This window comes from Poecilia reticulata, chromosome 17 (genome assembly GCF_904066995.2).
Source record: "Poecilia reticulata chromosome 17, P_reticulata-male-v2, whole genome shotgun sequence".
Classification (NCBI taxonomy): domain Eukaryota; kingdom Metazoa; phylum Chordata; class Actinopteri; order Cyprinodontiformes; family Poeciliidae; genus Poecilia; species Poecilia reticulata.
In genome coordinates, this window is record NC_088846.1 from 23,714,701 (window position 1) to 23,731,510 (window position 16,810).

A 16,810-nucleotide genomic window follows, 5' to 3' on the forward strand; every position below is an offset into this window, starting at 1 on the left:
GTGTTTGTGGAGCAACACCAGCAGCTATTAATGTTGCTGCAACTCAGACGGGCCAGGAGGAGAGAAGAGCTGCAATGTCTTCTGCCCGACTCTACGAGCCACTGGGCATTCTGGGATAGAACCGGCGAATGGCGGCCGTAAAGGAGAGGCGGATGTGACTTATAGTAAGACATTTGAAAAAAATGTGAAAAAAAAACTGCCAATGAAACTAGCACTTTTTCACCAATATTAAGGAATTATTCACTTAGAATCTGTATCTTGCTGAAAAGTTACTTGTAAGTTAATTTTGTCTTTTTTAAATGTAACAAGATATTTTTACTAGAAACTAGACCAATAATACTTGGTAAGATTTTGTGTTTTTGCAGTGTTTGAGAGACTGGACTAAGCTCAGAGAGCCTTGAAGCCCCTCAGGAGGATGCTGGTTTGCTAGGTCTCCACGCTGCCGTTTCTGATGTTTTCCTCCTGAACAGACAAATTACTGATTTGGTTGTTTTTGCTGTGAGGCTTTGAGTTTCAAAAAATCCTGAATTGTGAGGCAGAATTAAAAAAAAAAAATGTTTTTCCTGTAAAAAAAAATACCAAAAATAAAATAACCCCCCCAACATTTCCAAGATGGTTTCTGTGGTGAAATTAAATCAGAAGTTTATTATCATCTGGTAGTTACAAGCAGCTACGTGAAGTGAGCCTCTAATAAATAAAACTTCATTAATCTGGGATCATAGACTTGTATCTGGGTCTTTCCATCAGAGCTGCCCCGATGTTTTCTGGTTCAGACAACGGGGCATTATTCTCATCTCTGACAGGAGATCTGAAAAACGGGAGGCCACGACTCTCCATCTGTCTGCTAATGAGGTTAGCGTTTCACGGTGGCCTCGCGGTTCACAATAGGAGGGAGGGGTTCCCTCTTCTGTCTACTTGGATGAAAAAAAAAAAAAACGGCCCAAAGGGAGCGGAAAGTAAAATTTGAAATGTTTTATCAACCAAGATTGTGGAGCTGCAGTGAAGTTTAACTACATCTAAACTCTGATGGACTCATAACTGCCACATCTGCTGGGTACAGTCATCGTTTCTGAAGATGTCAAGAATTATATTTTGGATTGTACTTGTATTTTTTAAATAAAAACAAAATGTCACCAGTGATGGCCACGCCTCCGCTTAGGCTTGTTATGATAACAAATTTCACTGGATGATAAATTGTCCCAGTAGTTATTGCAATAAACAATAATATGGCTGTTTTGAGACATTTTCAAGTATTATAATGGTAACAATGGCATAATAATGAAAGAACACAGATCAATAAAGTTTAAATTCTAACCAACATTTAATGCTAAATTTTAAATATTTTAAATGAATAAACAAAACAACAGAAATAACAAATAAAATGAATTACAAGGGCTAGTCGAGACCAAAACACTGAAAACATTGATCATCCAGTTTTTGGTAGAAAGAGAGAAAAGAGAAAAACAATAAATCATATTAACTACATTTTAATTTATCTTGCTATTGATTGATTTATTGCTTAATGCGACAGGCTTACCTCCACTAATTCACTATCATGCTAATAGCATTGCTAGCTTTCCATTTAGCATTTTGCCCAAGTCTGAACATGTTTCACTTAGCACTTGGCTTCTGTGGAGGAAGTTAATATTTTCATATAAACTTTAAAATGCCAATTTGTAAAATTTCAGTCGTCGTGTTTCTGTTTGACTTTGCAATTCATCCTTGATGTGTTTAGATATTTTTAAATCTACGTTTTATTATGAATTCATACCAACATCCAGAGGAGGGCAGAAAACCCAAAAATTTATACTCACAAGAGTAGCAATTCTTCAACATGTTTTTACTCAATTAAAAGTAAGTAGTAGCAATCCAAGAAATTAATCAAGTAAGAGTTAAAAAGTATTTGGTAAAAGATCTGCTCAAGTACTGAGTAATATTGAAAAACTGCCTCACGGAAAGTTTGGTATTTTAATGACAACAATTCATGCAAGTAATGAAAAAATAACAAAATCAGGCAAAAGGAAAATATTCCCAATCAGTTTCTTTCAATAAAATAAACTTGTGAAACTTAACAGAAACTGCAGGTGTGCGTCTGAGTCTGACACGCCTGAATGTTTTATTCAAACACGTTTGTTTTTCATTCAGTGGGTAGAGAATCCAGAAATGTACTCAAGTAAAAGCAAAAAGTACAGCGCAGTAAAAAAGTTAACATTTTTTCAGAAAAGATACTCAAGTAAATGTAACCAAGTAAATGTAACTAGTTACTACCCATCTCTGCCACCATCCATTTTAGATGTGAACCCGACATCTTTTGTCGACTTTTGGAGAGAATCACTAACTTTCCCGACCGTATTTCCGTCGATGCGACGTTCCCCTCCGTTTTATTGGAGGCTCTATTTTCCCGACACCCGGTTTCTTTCCTTCTGCTTGAAGCGGAGGTGAGGAATGCTCTGAATCAGTCAGAGTTACCGGCTGCCAAGCTGCTGTCAACATCCCTAAATATAACAGCTAACGCCATTCGCCACGCCGAGGAGAAGCTCCCATAACACTGGCTTCTGGGCGAAACATTCTGATGTTTTGAGGTTAAAGCTGCCAGACGACGAGGCGTCTGTCGCTGCCACTGATACGGTGGAGGTTTGCAAACTGACAGAGATTTCAGTATTTCTAATTTTTCCTGCAAATCAAACATTAGCACTCCACAGAATCTACCGGGATTCTCTTACAGCTTCAAAGAAATGAAACTGGATTATTTAGCATAAAATACTCAAACAAAAGACGCCTTGTAGGAGGGAAATATATATGAATATCCATCTGTCACAGATGTGGCTTCTGTTCTACATGGAAAACAAACCCTACAAATTCTGTTGATTTGTATTTTGCTTCTTATGATTTAATGGGTAAATATGTCTTACAGCTAGAAAACGAAGCCACTAAAAGTGGCTTTCTATTGTTTTCTTAAAACAGAGAGGTATTACGTAAAAATCTACTTTTTTTTAGCTTTATGTTATGTCTTATTTTGAAGGCTATGTGCAGCTTACAAAAAGTTAGCTTAGCTAGCTGTAGCAGCATTGTTTCCTCCAAATGAAGTAGAAAACATGTTACTGACAAACTGCTGCATCCTAAGTGCACAAAAATGTGTTAAAGCAGATCCTTCCTCTATTTTTATTATTATTCAACTCAGATGAACAGAAATGAGGAATAATTTTTGATAATTGTAGATTTTATGCTCTATTCTTGCCTTTCCTGTATAGTATCTTACTGTTAGGTTTTTGTTTTTTACATTTTAATACTTTTATCTTTGTGTGAACCTACATGTCCTGCCCTTCACCTTTAACCTGTGCTGATCTGCAGATGCATCACTATTTCAGTCTCGGGTTTGTAGTTTGTTGTGCACTTATGACTAAGTTTGATGGTCGAAACATAAAATCAACACTAATCATTAACTGAGTTCTCAGCTTTTTCAAAAAAAATAAATGAACGTTAAAAATATATGTATTTGATCTTAATTCTGCTGCTCTTAGCCAAAAAGTCAAATCAAATTTATATTTCCATCATTGATCTGATGTAGATGATGCTTGAATTAACAGAAAAAACAAGCAGAACCTTAAGATCTCTGCAGATCACAACAAATAATCTTTTGATGCTGTTTTGAAAAGCCTCGATTCGTCTGAAGACGTTTTAAGAGGCACTCTGACGTTCGTACAACCGCGCTCTCATTTACCGAGTGGCAGCTTTGATGCTTCAGTAAATTATATCACTTGCAAAACATTTTCAGAAAATCCTGTCTGCGCGGATGACAAATTCAACCTTTCATGGGTTTTAAACTTCAAAGGAAAACGACAAACTCCCCAAGGTTTCACTCAATTGATGGTTGCCCCATTTTCTCTACGCAACCCAAAGTTTACCTGCAGAGGAATATGAGAGACGATTTAAAAGGACTTGAATTCTGCAGCATATTGTGCAGGAAAACGTCTCTAAACTCTTTTCTTTGTTCCACAGATGGTAAATTTGGGGGTTTTCAGCGATCTGCACAGCAGCTACATGGTGATGTGTTTCATATGGATGTATGTCACTGCAGCAGATTTCTCCTCTCCTCGTGAACGCTCCCCTTCCTGCTGGTGGAGTCAGACAGGATATTAAGTAGGTCAATGAGATTCCTTTATATTACTACAGCAGGGAAGCAGAAGAACGGGAAATACAACAGAGAGATGAAGACAAGTCACTGTCGCTCAGACACCGTGACTTATTAAAATGTGAACACGCTTCCGTTTGTTTTAGGTGCAAAACGCACCTAGAAAAGACTCAATAATGGAGGATTTCCTGTTGGATTAAAAATTTCTAGGTGTGATAAAACAAAAGCTCATAATTCATGCTGCCGTTGTTCCTCAGTCAGTGAGCAATAAACCGACTGAGATTATTGAAACTGGCAACTCTGAGAGCGAACATGTGAAGAAAAAAAAACCTAATACGAAGGTCTGTCACGATAATTTATGCAAAATTATAAATTATCCCAGATAAATAATAATATTGTTGTTTTTATACCAATTTAAGGTAATTACAAAATAGTATAAAGTAAGGCTTGATTTCAGACTCAATGTGTTTTCTGACACTAATTACATTAAAAAACATTAATTAAAATATCAATTCTGATAATTAGGTCATTATAAAGCACAGTTTGTGTGAGAAAAGACAACAGGAGAATGGACTATATATATAAACTTTATTTTAGTTAAAATATGTTAAATGAACAAGAGCTAATTTAAGTTCATGGTAAACTGTGAACATGAATCAGTTCATTTTAACCAGTTCTCGTTCAGGATGAACCGCAACAACACGGCTAGTGAAATGTTATAAAGTAACACTTTTAATTTGTGAAAGGAGGTTGTATAAAATGTTGTAACAACAAAATACTGATATTTTTCAATTTTCCCTCCACTGAAAAAAGTGGATGGTTAGACGTTTTATATTTTTTCTATTAATTGTAAAATATAGGTGGCAGCAATAGCAAATAATTTTAAAATAAATGATCCTTCTAGCAAGCAAGAAGTGACCATTTTTCAATGTAATCATTTACAAGCTTAAGCTGCAAAAATGATTGAACTAAAATCTATTTAACTGAACAAATGAGCCACATCTGACTGCCTGAAAGGTCACAATTCACCACATGTAAGAGAGATCCCTCATAAAGAGCAGCGCCTAAACGCACTGATGGTTTAAATAAAGAGCATAAGCAGAGCGTGGCGTAAATTACATCCCCAATTTACGGAGTGTTGCGGCGACAGGAGGAAGAGGAAATGTGCCAGGAGGAATACCTGGAAGTCAGTGAGCAGGAACAGAACCGCACAGAGGCCAAGCATCCATCTTTCATGAAAGATGAATTTATCACAGCAGAGTGGGAACGCACAATAAATCACCTGACGCTCTGCGTGCAGCAGACATTTCATTCGTCTCATTTCAATACGCACATCAGAGGGCCGCTCTTCATTAAAAACAAAAAACAACTCAGATCGCTTCCTGGCTGGTTTTATGAAAAGCAGCAGCAGATCCTGTCAACCAGACTGGCTTTAAATCAGTTTCTCAAACTTTTTCAGACCACTTACACCATTTAACAAACACTCACAGACCAAATAACTAGAAGTCGCAATAACACAACATCTCAACATACAGAACCTGAAATTACAATATTAGTCTCTTAACTCATTGTCTTTGGTCCTCCTACACTGAAGGTGGCGCTGTCTGTAAATGTGACTGGCTGATGTTTTAGGGCTATAATAGAAAAATATTAATTCTATTGTTCATAGAAGCAAAATAAAAGAATAAAGACTTGAAATTAGTTCATTATTAACATCATAATTAATTATTTTTAAATTATTCAAAAACAGACTTGAGTTGCTTTGGCAAAATTTTCTTTCATCCACTAGGTAGTCCAACATAAATCCTTTTATTTTAGGTGTTAAGATGCAGTTAGTTAGCGTGGGGCGCAGCGCTGCTCCAGTGTGTAAATTCCAATGTTAGCTCTATGGCAGCATGAAAACAAGTGCTGCAGTAACTGCAGTATTTACATTTAAGCAGCTTTTTATGCTAATGTTTATTTTTAAGCATTTTTCTGAAGGCAGATTTTCACAAGCTGGTATTGTTTAAGTCATTATTCACCCGCTTTGTACATGCAAAATGCATCAGTCACAGCGTTCACACTCACATCAAATGAAACTATGTAACACCTCACAAATTTTCCTCTTGGGTTTTAACACTGATTTTGCTGCTGTTTTCCAGTAATAACCTTACAGACCTGACGTAGGACTCAATGGAGAATTTTCTTGCTTTACTGTTGGCTGATGAGGCAAAAATGACTCAAAACTATCTCGGGTAACGCATTGAGTTCTGCTACCTCTGCCATTAGAACACTGTTTTGTCGGAGGTCTGCTCTACATCCGAATGGGGTTGGAGCCGACGTCATGTCAATTGTGTTATTTAATATTAGCAGGATATTGACAAAGTTTTGCGCACATTACAAATGTGTGTAAAACCTGTGCACGTTTGAATCGCAGCCAGAGATTTAAAGATTAGTAGTGCTTGCTAACAGCTAATGTTTTCATCCAGGACACGTTGCTGAGAAATCAGGCTGCTAGCATGACAACAGTCATGATACTGTCATGCAGTCTTCAGTCAGAGGATTCTTCAGATTTGTTGTGAGAGTGACTGCTACAGGAGACCCAACAACATTTTTAGAATTTAGCAAACAGAAGTAAAACATAATAAGAAGATTGTTTACAGCAACAAGGTAGTTCAAGGTACTTTAAAACACGCAGTTTTAAAACAGGACATTTTTCTTTTTTGTTCCTCAGCTATGATTTACAAGGTGTGGTTTAAAGCAGTAAATCAGGAGCGTCTTCTCCTTCCAGTCAGGCGACGTTCTTATCAGTAAAGCTCAACTTCCTTCTCTTATGTCTGAGAATGTGAGTCAAGCAGCTGAGTTATACCTCCGGTTTTTACATCTGATCCCCAATTAGCTTGTTTTTGCAAGTCTCAAACAGTAGCATTGAAATAATTACTCTGTTCATTAAAACTTCAACAGGCTCCCTCCAAGTGAAAAAAACATGTCTGAAGAAATGTGGATGGTGCCGTTATTTAAAGACATGGTGGGGGCGTTTCATCAAATAATAATAATAATTAAAAAAAAACACCCAGAAATGGAAGCGTATTTTTCTGGGACGAACCACGGGGGAAGAGAAAAAAAAATCTGCAATCATTTTGAGCAGCAGCCCTTCGACTCATCTCCTCCCCTTTCCTTTCTCTCAACGAGACGCTCTGCATGTCATCTGCTGCTCGTGCATGTATGCAAGAAATTTGTTGAACGATAAATTGTCCCAAAAGTTATTGCGATAAATGATAATATTGTTGTTTTCAAGCAATGCAATAATGAAAGAACACATTCTCAAAAATAAATGAACTTTAAATTCTGATCAATATTTAACACTGGAGCTGGAAGACATTTTAAATACCCAAAATAATCAAACAAAACAACAAATGAAATTATTTCTGAAGTCTCTGTAATCAAAATTGTGCTAAAAAAATAATTAAAAAAGGGCTAGTTTAGACCAAAACACCAGCTTTAACTTTGGCTATTCCGTTTTTGGAAATGTAGATTTGAAGCCAAGCTCCATAGCAGTCAGATAAAGACGGAGTTTGGGAATCACCAAACTGCTCGGTGTGTCTGGGATTGGCCTACTTCCTCTGGGCTGGCAGACGGTGGCTAACCTGCTGCTGTCAGAATCAATGAGTTAAGCAGTCCGACCTGAGCGGCTCTGAGAATAATCTCAGCTCATCTGATTACTGGTGAGACTTTACTTCACAATTGCCAAAGTAAAAACTTCCTCCTTCTTTCTTTGGGCAACACAGCAGCAAAACATCGCTGCAAAAATCAGGAAAACATGTAACTGTGATACTACTGGTGAATGTTGAGATGCCAATTAGGAATATTCCACATTTTTGAAGAGGCAGTAAAATTGTCTTTTGAGCTTTACATCACGTTATAGTGTTATTCACTCATCAAAAATATACCTGGAGTGTAACTTTAGTTATTTAAACAGGTTTGACAAATCTTGTAATATCTATGGCAAACGGCCGAGCCGCTGTCCGACGAACACAGCTGTGATCTAACTGATAAGTTTTCTCTCTGTGATCCAACAAGTTTCATCGAATTCAGCCTCTGGCGTTCCTCTGCTAATGGCCGTTAACGGACGCTAACAGATGCTAACGGCCGCTCACAGATGCTAACGGACCCTCACAGATGCTAACGGACGCTCACAGATGCTAACTGACGCTCACAGATGCTAACGGACCCTCACAGATGCTAACTGACGCTCACAGATGCTAACGGACGCTCACAGATGCTAACTGACGCTCACTGATGCTAACGGACCCTCACAGATGCTAACGGACGCTCACAGATGCTAACGGACGCTCACAGATGCTAACGGACGCTCACAGATGCTAACTGACGCTCACAGATGCTAACTGACGCTCACAGATGCTAACGGACGCTAACAGATGCTAACTGACGCTCACAGATGCTAACGGACGCTCACAGATGCTAACTGACGCTCACAGATGCTAACGGACGCTCACAGATGCTAACGGACGCTCACAGATGCTAACGACTCGCCGCTGCCTCACCTCTTTGATCCTCTCCAGCTCGTTGTGCAGCGCCTGCTTGGAGATCTCCACCTCGATGATCTTCTGCCTGAGCGTCTCGTTCTCGTCCTCCGCTCGGCTGCGCTTGTCCTCCGTGTTCTCCAGCTCGTTGTGCAGACGCACCGACACGTCTTTAGCAACCTGAGGACCGTTTGGTTGCACAAGATTAATATTTTTGACGACTCATCTGTAATTCTTTTTCAGACTTCAGTACTTTAACGTCTTTTACTTGAACACAAAGTAGAGCAGAGGAAGAGAAATGATAAAAAAAAAAAAAGTCTTCCAACTGACTAACCTCAACCCTTTTTTATTTTGACCATTTCTCATTTTCTGCTAATAAATAAAAAATTTTTGCTTGGAATTTCAGATACATGTTGTCAGTAGTTCATAGAATCAAAGAACAATGTTCATTTTACTCAAACATAAACCTTTAAAGAGTAAAATCAGGGAAACTGATCATTCAAAGTGGTGTTTTAATTTGTTCCCGAGTTGTCTGCAGTAAAAAACCATAGAAGTATTCCTTCCTTGATGTTGAAGGTTTTACAAAAAGAAATTTCAGACGAATCGAACCAACAAGCAGCACCTTGAGATCCTGCTCCAGACTGCGCAGCAGCTCTCCGTCCACATGGCCCGTCTGAGCAACACGCAGGCTCTTCTGCTCCGCTTTCCTCAGCCGGTACTGCAGGATGCGGCAGTTCTTGTTGGCCCGGTCCAGTTCCCGCCGCAGCTCCTGCACCTGGTAGACCTCCTCCTCCAGGTAGCTGTCCCGAACCTCCTCCATCTCCGCTCGCAGCTCCTCCACTTCATCCTGGGAGACGCAGAGACGGAGGAAACAAGCAAATGTTTTGGTTCTTAATGTGTCATCAAATTAAAAGGTGACCTGTTACCTTGTACAGCTTCTGGTGCAAGGGCGATGAATAAACGTGATTACATTTTTTACACAAAATTATTCTTAGAAAATGAGATTTTAGTTCAGTTCTGAAAATTTTGAGCTGCTTTAAACCCAAATAAGCTGCTGCTGGCCACGCCCCAACTCAACGAGTACACTTGCACGTGAAAATGGCTGAAAAAAGATGCACAATTATCCAACTGTACATCTTTGAAAAGCATTAGTAAAGCCTCCTGCACAACCAAGAAGAATGCAGCAAGTGGTTTCTGGATGGCAAGTCAACAACAAAACACTTCTCTTTTCCAGCAGCTATTGTACAGTGCATACAAAACCAGATGACCAAACATGCTGGAGCTAATAAGATTTTCTGTAACATCTAAGTTCTAGAATGTGTGTATGTGATCCTTTTGTTGTGAAATGTTTGGAATTGTCTTGGAATCTACTAAGGAGGAGGCCCGCCTCAAACCCAATTCTTATATAGAAGGAGCCATATTTTCTGGAGTTTGATTGGCTGGGCAGTTAATTGAGAAGGCGGGGACAACAGTATATAAAGAGACTGCTGCCTGAAGCAAAGAGAAACTGAAAGCTGAGAGATGGAAGCTGCCATTTTGTCTCGTGACTGAACTATGCTGTGCTGAAGGAGGCCTAATAAATCACCTTTGTTTATGGTACAGCCAACTTTGCTGAGTTTTCCTTCCACACCACACCTCTCAGTGTAACAAATGGTTAAGGAGGAGCTCCAGTAATGATAACGTAACATCCATAATTGGGTTGAAGCGTCTCATCAACATGCAGCGGTTTCTGTCCCGGATCTGTTTACTGTGTAGATTTCCCCGGGGACAGCGATCCCAACATGTGATGAACAGACAATGAAGGAGGGAGAACCGTATCAATTAAAGAAAACTAAATCCATCCTGATTTGGGAAAGCACTGAGGCCAGTGTTATCTGAGCAGGAAGCAGCTGATGACCTCGCAGACGGTCGAAGCGATCGATGCACAGGTTCAGAGCGGCACACTTAAAGAAAACCTCTGGTGTTTATTACAGGAGTGTTTGGTCCTGTTTTTAAAGACACTTTATCTTCAGCCAACAGTGATTCTGATCGCTTAGAAAGGTTATATGCAAAATAAAAAGGTTTAAAGTGAACCTTTTGTTCTTTTTTTCCTCAATGAAATATGAACAGGAAGGTTTTCTGACTGGGTTTTAATTTGCTACTAGAACTACGCCTGTCACGATAAATTTTAAATTAAGGATTCATAAAGCTTTTTAGGTAAATTATTAGTTTGTAAAAAGGCGTTTTATTTTAATTATTTTGTAACGGAAATTTACCAAAATAAATCTAAAAACTAAAGATCTGAAATGTTATTTTAAATTAATTGTTTTGTGCTTTTTTAGAATAATGTTTCTAGTAGAAAAAACGATACAAGTGACATCGAAACATATTTCACAGCTTTTTGAAACTAAATCAGAGATTTTGTTTTGGTATAATTAACCCTGACATATCCAACATTCTTACTTATTATTACTGTTTTTATTCTATATGTTCTTATTTAGAAAGTAGAACTGGTGTAAAATGAGTATTTGTAAGTAGTAGGGATAAGTGATATTAACGTAAAGTTTTATTGCGATATTTTGTGGTAATATTTGATAACAATAAAAGTGACAAAAACTATTACTTTTTTCACATAATGATTTGTATCACTAAATTCCTCACAGTAACTGGATTTAATGATATTAAATTCAGTTAAATATAATCAAACTGCATTAAAATGCAGTTTAATATGATTACATAATTTATTATGTATCAGTAAATCTTATTTTTATTGATAAGTAAAGATGCGATCACTGAACAAACAGTGGAGAAAATACTAAAACTTACAATCTGGACAGTTTTGGCTGTTTTAAACATCATTAATTGAAATTTATTGTGACAATAAATCAAAATTCTTTTGATGATAAAAAATTTATCACGATAAATGATGAACAATACGATAAAACCCTCTCTTAATTAAACTGTTAATATTCGAGAATCTGCTGGAGAAAATTAAAGTGACAGGCCAGTTAATTGGACAATTCACAGACATTTGCATATATTTGCAGCTAAAGATAAATTTACCAGCCAATCGAGGGGAACTTGTTGCAGAAATCCAGCTGCATCCAAACAAAGTCGCACCAAACGAAAACAAATTTGTTCTACCAAGCTGCAGACTTTACTTAGTGGGGGAAACTCGGTTATTTAGGTAAACATGTTTTTTGGGGGGAGGTTAGAGGACCTCAGAGACGCAGCTGGTAGGCAGCGACAGCCGGGGTCTTTGAACGCACCCCCTCCACACGCTGACATCCGACTGTCATCCAGTCCTGGGGGATAAAGCCGTTACAGCCAGAGGCAGCAAAGCTGATTAATTCTCCTGTGTCTCGACCGATCGAGACAGAAACGAGTGATCAAGTTTGAAATATTACTTTCATCTGTGTTCAAATGTAACCTTTTCATCTTCGAAATGGAAAAACTGAAGCTTCATTTGCTTTTTGTTTTTTTCTTTTTTAATCGATTTGTAGGTACATTTTAAAGCAGCGAATGAGACGGAAAGTCCAATTTAGATTCAAGGTTTGTTTTAAAAATATGCTTCCTGTGTCAAATACCCAGCTTTTACAGATAATCTTTAAAGAAATAGAAAATTAGCACAAAATCTTACTGAGTAATTTGGTCTAGTTTCGAATCTATTCTAATCTATTAGTACACTTAAAATAAGACGAAAACTTACTTACAAGTAACTTTTCAGCAAGAAATATTAGCTTGTTTTGAGTAAATTATTCCTAAATATTGGTTAAACAAATACTAGTTCCAATGCAAATTATTTCACTCATAACATCGAAAAATCTCTTCTTAAAAGTGAAAATCTGCCACCAATAGTAAGGAATTATTTACTTACATCAAGCTAATATTTCTTGCTGAAAAGATACTTAGAAGTTCGTTTTCGTCTTCTTTTAAGTTTACTAATAGATTTGCGGTAGACCACAATTACTTGCATCAAAACAAAGACACACCAAACAAAAACAAATATGCAAAATATGTTTTACTAAGCTGCAGATTTGCTTAATTTCATGTTTTTGCAGTGAGAATATTGTGTCCTGCACAAACCGGCTCTCATCGGCACAGATGCATTAATCTGAGCAAAACGTGAGACTTTATGTCAGAACGGGCTTTAGCTTTGACTGAAACAAAATAAAAAACATGATAAAAGAAAAAACATGGGGAAGCACCAGGATGAAGCCTCCCCCTCATAAAAGTCCCATCAATAAAGGTCAAATCCGCAGAAATGGCTGAGAAGATTACCAGGATGACATGATGGATGGAAAACCAGTGGGAATGTGTTTAGATTTGAGATATAGATGAAAAATTAGGTTATAATAAAGCAGGTGAAAAGTCAAGGGCATCAATAACAATCAGCTGTGAATTTTTATTTTGGGCAGCCAGTAAAGGAGAAGACCAGGGTAACCCCCAAAAATCTGCTGCACCCTTCCCCCACTAATTCCCCCATCCGTGGTCAGATGGTCTTATGATTATATGCATAAACTGCACATTATTTTCCCATTCTAACGTGAAACTGGTGGATTTTTTGATCCTCATGTATTTGAGGCTTTGTCTGTCTCCAAATTACTTGTGGAAAATTTGCATATTTGTCCAATGTTTGCAGGGAAATCTAAAATATAAAAAAAGAAAATGCAGCTTAGGAAGCTGAAATGTTCCCACTCAAAGCAGCCAATCCAGAAGCAGCATCCATTTTCCTTGGTGCTGATTGGCTGAACACACAAGAGTAGAGATAAGGATAACTGCTAAGATGTGCTAATTAATGTCTCTTTTGGAAAAATCAACTGGAACGCTCTCCGAAGTCGGATTTCCCGCTGGTGAGAGCAACTCCGACTTGTGAGGCATTTACTGGGCATCTTGGCGTTTCAATATGGCCTCTCATTGCATCAACAGTATTAAGATGTGGTGGAAACATGTTTATTTTACAACACGCACATGCAAAAATGCGTCTAAAATTAACATGTTACATGTAGCACCTGCAGCTGTAAACTGAACAAATTAAAAGTGATGCTCGCTTAAAATGATGGTTATGAAAGCTACTGTGTCTATGGGCGCCGCCATGTTGAAAATCCGAAACTCAGTATGTAACTTCTAAAAAAATGTATTTTAAATATTTCCTAAAATGTTGACAGTATAAAACAGATAATGTGGAAAAAAATCTCTGCTTCCTCCCAGTTCTAACTGCAGACATACGTCACTCAGTCAGAAACATCCAATCAGAGCCGGGAGGAGGGTCTTAGCGCTGTCAATCACTCTCATGCTCAACTCTTCCGTTTTGCTCTCTGCTACATGCTACAACTGGTTCACCATAACATAGTCTGCCACTAATGCCTAGACTAGTTAGCCTAACTACAAATGACAGGGAATAAACAGTTTTCCTGGAGCAGTAAGTTGTTTCTCTGTTATTAGCGCATTGATTGACAATGCTAAGACCCGCCTCCTGGCTCTGATGTGTTGTGATTGGCTAGTTAGCATGACCACCAATGACAAAAGGCTGTTTCTCTGTCATTACCACATTTAGCAGAGAGTACATGAGGAGATTGACAGCGATAAGACCCGCCTCATGGCTCTGATTGGCTGGTTTTAACCGGGAGTGGCGTATTTCTTCAGACAGCAACAGTAGCTCAGAGAGCAGGTGAAGGAGGTTGATCTTTTCACAGATTATCTGTCATATTGTACTTTGATGACATGGTGACATCTTCGACAAATGTGTAAAATCTATATATATTTTTTTATAAGTTAAATGCTGCAGCTCTAAACCTGGAGTCCTGACTTCAGAGGTAACTGGGACACAGCATAAGTTTCAACTCCCACACCTAAATAAAACTCAAAATTCTGCTACTTTGAATTTTGGTTTGACATCCAGACATAATTAGAGCCCCTCATCTAGCCAACCACCATAAAACTTTCAAGAGGCGCCCCTGCATCTATCAGCGGTGGTCCAGGCTTTTATCAAACCCAGTCCGTACCTTGAGGTAGTCGTTTTCAGATCTCAGCTCGTCTATCTCCCGCAGCAGGTCGTCCTCGACTGCAGCCCTGCTGGTTCCTGCCGGTTTGAATTGTGCGCTGGTGGACGGTTTCTCCGGTTTCTGCCTCTCTCCCTGCGGCCCCGGAGCGGGCTGAGCCGGAGACGCGCCGGTGGGCGCCGGAGCAGCGGGATTATCGCCCACAGGCTGATCCCGGTCGCTGGAGCCGGTGCCGGACTCGGCGTCGCTGGCGGCCGGCGCCTGCTTGTGTTCGTCGGACAGCGGATCAGACGGGCAGTCCGACAAGTCCGAGCTGCTGTCCGTCTGGCTGACCCGGCTGAGCTGCGCGCCGGTCGGAACCCTGATAGGGGACCCATGGCTGAGAGGCCCCGGGGATCCCGCGGCTAGTTTGCCCTTCTTGCCTTTGGTGCGGATCGGACTGCTAGTGCTGTCCGGCTTGGTGCTGCTGGCCGCTGCATGCTGCGGCGCCTTCGTGGGTTTTTTCGCGGCGGGGGACTTGATGCTACTTTTTGGCGTGGTTGGTTTCTCTTTGGCCCCGGTTGTGTTGCGCCTGGAGGTTCGGTTCGGATGGGCTAAGGACGCCGTGGCAGACTGCTGCTGCTGCTTGGCGAGTTTCGGGGATTTGGGCACGATGGCAGGTGGCTTGTTGGAGCGGGAGTGCACATCCTTGAGGAAAGGTCTCGCCGGGGAAGGCGCTCGGTTCAGCCTCTTCTTCTCCAACTGTTGGCTCTGCGGTTTGGAGTCAGAGCCATTGGAGGTCTCCATTATACAGGAGGATAATCAGGAAGGAAGCGATCAATCCACGGCACCGAGGAAAATCTCTGACGTGCGCCTGCAGGGAAGCAGCCAGGTTGCTCTGCTTTCTTCTTCCTTGTCGGTTTGGGGATGCGCATCCTGCGGCGGGCTGGATGCTGCTTTTCACTCCATCCAGCAACATTCACCAGGTTATCATTGTAGTCCCCTCTGCCTGTGGAGCCTCCAGAAGAAACACTGCAATGAAGGAGAGGGGATTAGTGGCAGGTTGCATCTGCAGCCCGGGCTGCTTCAACTCAACTTGGGAATCACAGAAGTGAGCCGGAGTCAGATCGCTTCCTCCTCCATTCCCGTTTCATGCGCTCTGGACCCGCAGCCAGTCGCTCTCCTTCACAAATGACACGTAAAATCTGCAATCGCTGCGGTGTGAGGCTCGACGCCCGTGGATTCCTGCGAGGCGCATGCGCTGCTGCTTCACACCCCTTGTTTTCTGTGGGACCAGGTCTGCCACGCTCTGCTGCGCATGTCCTGGAGGCTGTTGAACACCTTTTCACAGAGGGACAAATGTTTATGCAAAAGCCCAATAAAGGCGAACAGAATATCGAACCAAAATGTTCACTACAAACTTAAAGCATAGTTGTGGTAAATTAGGTGGAAGCATTTTGATGAGTCATTTTCTTTTACAAGTACAAATCTAAAAAAGTATAGCATTGTAGGGGCGATGTTATGCATTTCAAAGGCACACAGTGACATGTCATAATGAAGTAACTCTTACCTTGAATTGTTATATAAAAAAAGAGTATATATCAAACAAATGACAAGAAATGACTTTCCAATTTGACGTCTGTCTCTTTAAGAAGTTCCTTCTCTTTCAGACAGCTGCCTTGTCATCACAACAAACCTTATCCATTAAAGCTGCAGCATGTCACTTTTACAAAAGTATGTACAGCCGCTACCATATATTGAGACAAATTATCTGTGAAAAGATCAGAAACAACCAATCAGAGCTGGGAGGCGGGTCCTAGTGCTGTCTATCAACATCATGCACTCACTGCTATATGTGCAAGTGGCGGAGGAAGAACTTACCTTTACAGGAATCTGCAGTGATCGGTGGCCATGCTAGCTAGCATAGCATTCTGCTATTGGGTAGAATCTGTAGTGTGCAATACAAGCATAATTGACAGCGCCAAGACCCTCCTCCTGGCCCTGATTGGTCATTTCTGACTGTATGGTGTATTTCTGATGTTTGCTTTTGGAGAAGACAGAGGAGCTTGATTTTTCCATTATCTGTCTCCTACCAAACTGTGACGACATGGTGACATTTTTAACAAATATGAAAAAATATGCATATTTAATAAAAGTTACATTCTGCAGATATAAACTATTTACAGCTGTTTTTA

At 39.9% G+C, this 16,810-nt stretch overlaps 1 protein-coding gene and 1 long non-coding RNA gene across 6 annotated transcripts in view; one reads left to right on the top strand and one right to left on the bottom strand.

Moving 5' to 3' along the window:
• The window catches only part of mtcl1 (microtubule crosslinking factor 1), a 69,814-nt gene extending 53,082 nt beyond the window's left edge, over positions 1-16,732 (bottom strand). For 4 of the 5 annotated variants that reach the window (XM_017310007.2, XM_081598820.1, XM_017310009.2 and 1 more), the window contains exons 1-3: positions 14,640-16,732; positions 9,278-9,502; positions 8,677-8,835 (exon numbers count right to left, since the gene is read on the bottom strand). In XM_017310007.2, coding sequence (XP_017165496.1) covers positions 8,677-8,835; positions 9,278-9,502; positions 14,640-15,422 — 1,167 coding nt within the window. In that variant the 5' untranslated portion in view covers positions 15,423-16,732. The remainder of the gene's footprint in view (positions 1-8,676; positions 8,836-9,277; positions 9,503-14,639) is intronic. The other variant, XM_017310006.2, reaches the window with a different exon arrangement.
• Positions 7,151-9,060, top strand: LOC145548135 (uncharacterized). The gene is made up of 2 exons (XR_014084429.1): positions 7,151-7,836; positions 8,192-9,060. It is a non-coding gene; the product is annotated as an uncharacterized LOC145548135 (long non-coding RNA).
• Positions 16,733-16,810: the final 78 nt, after the last annotated feature.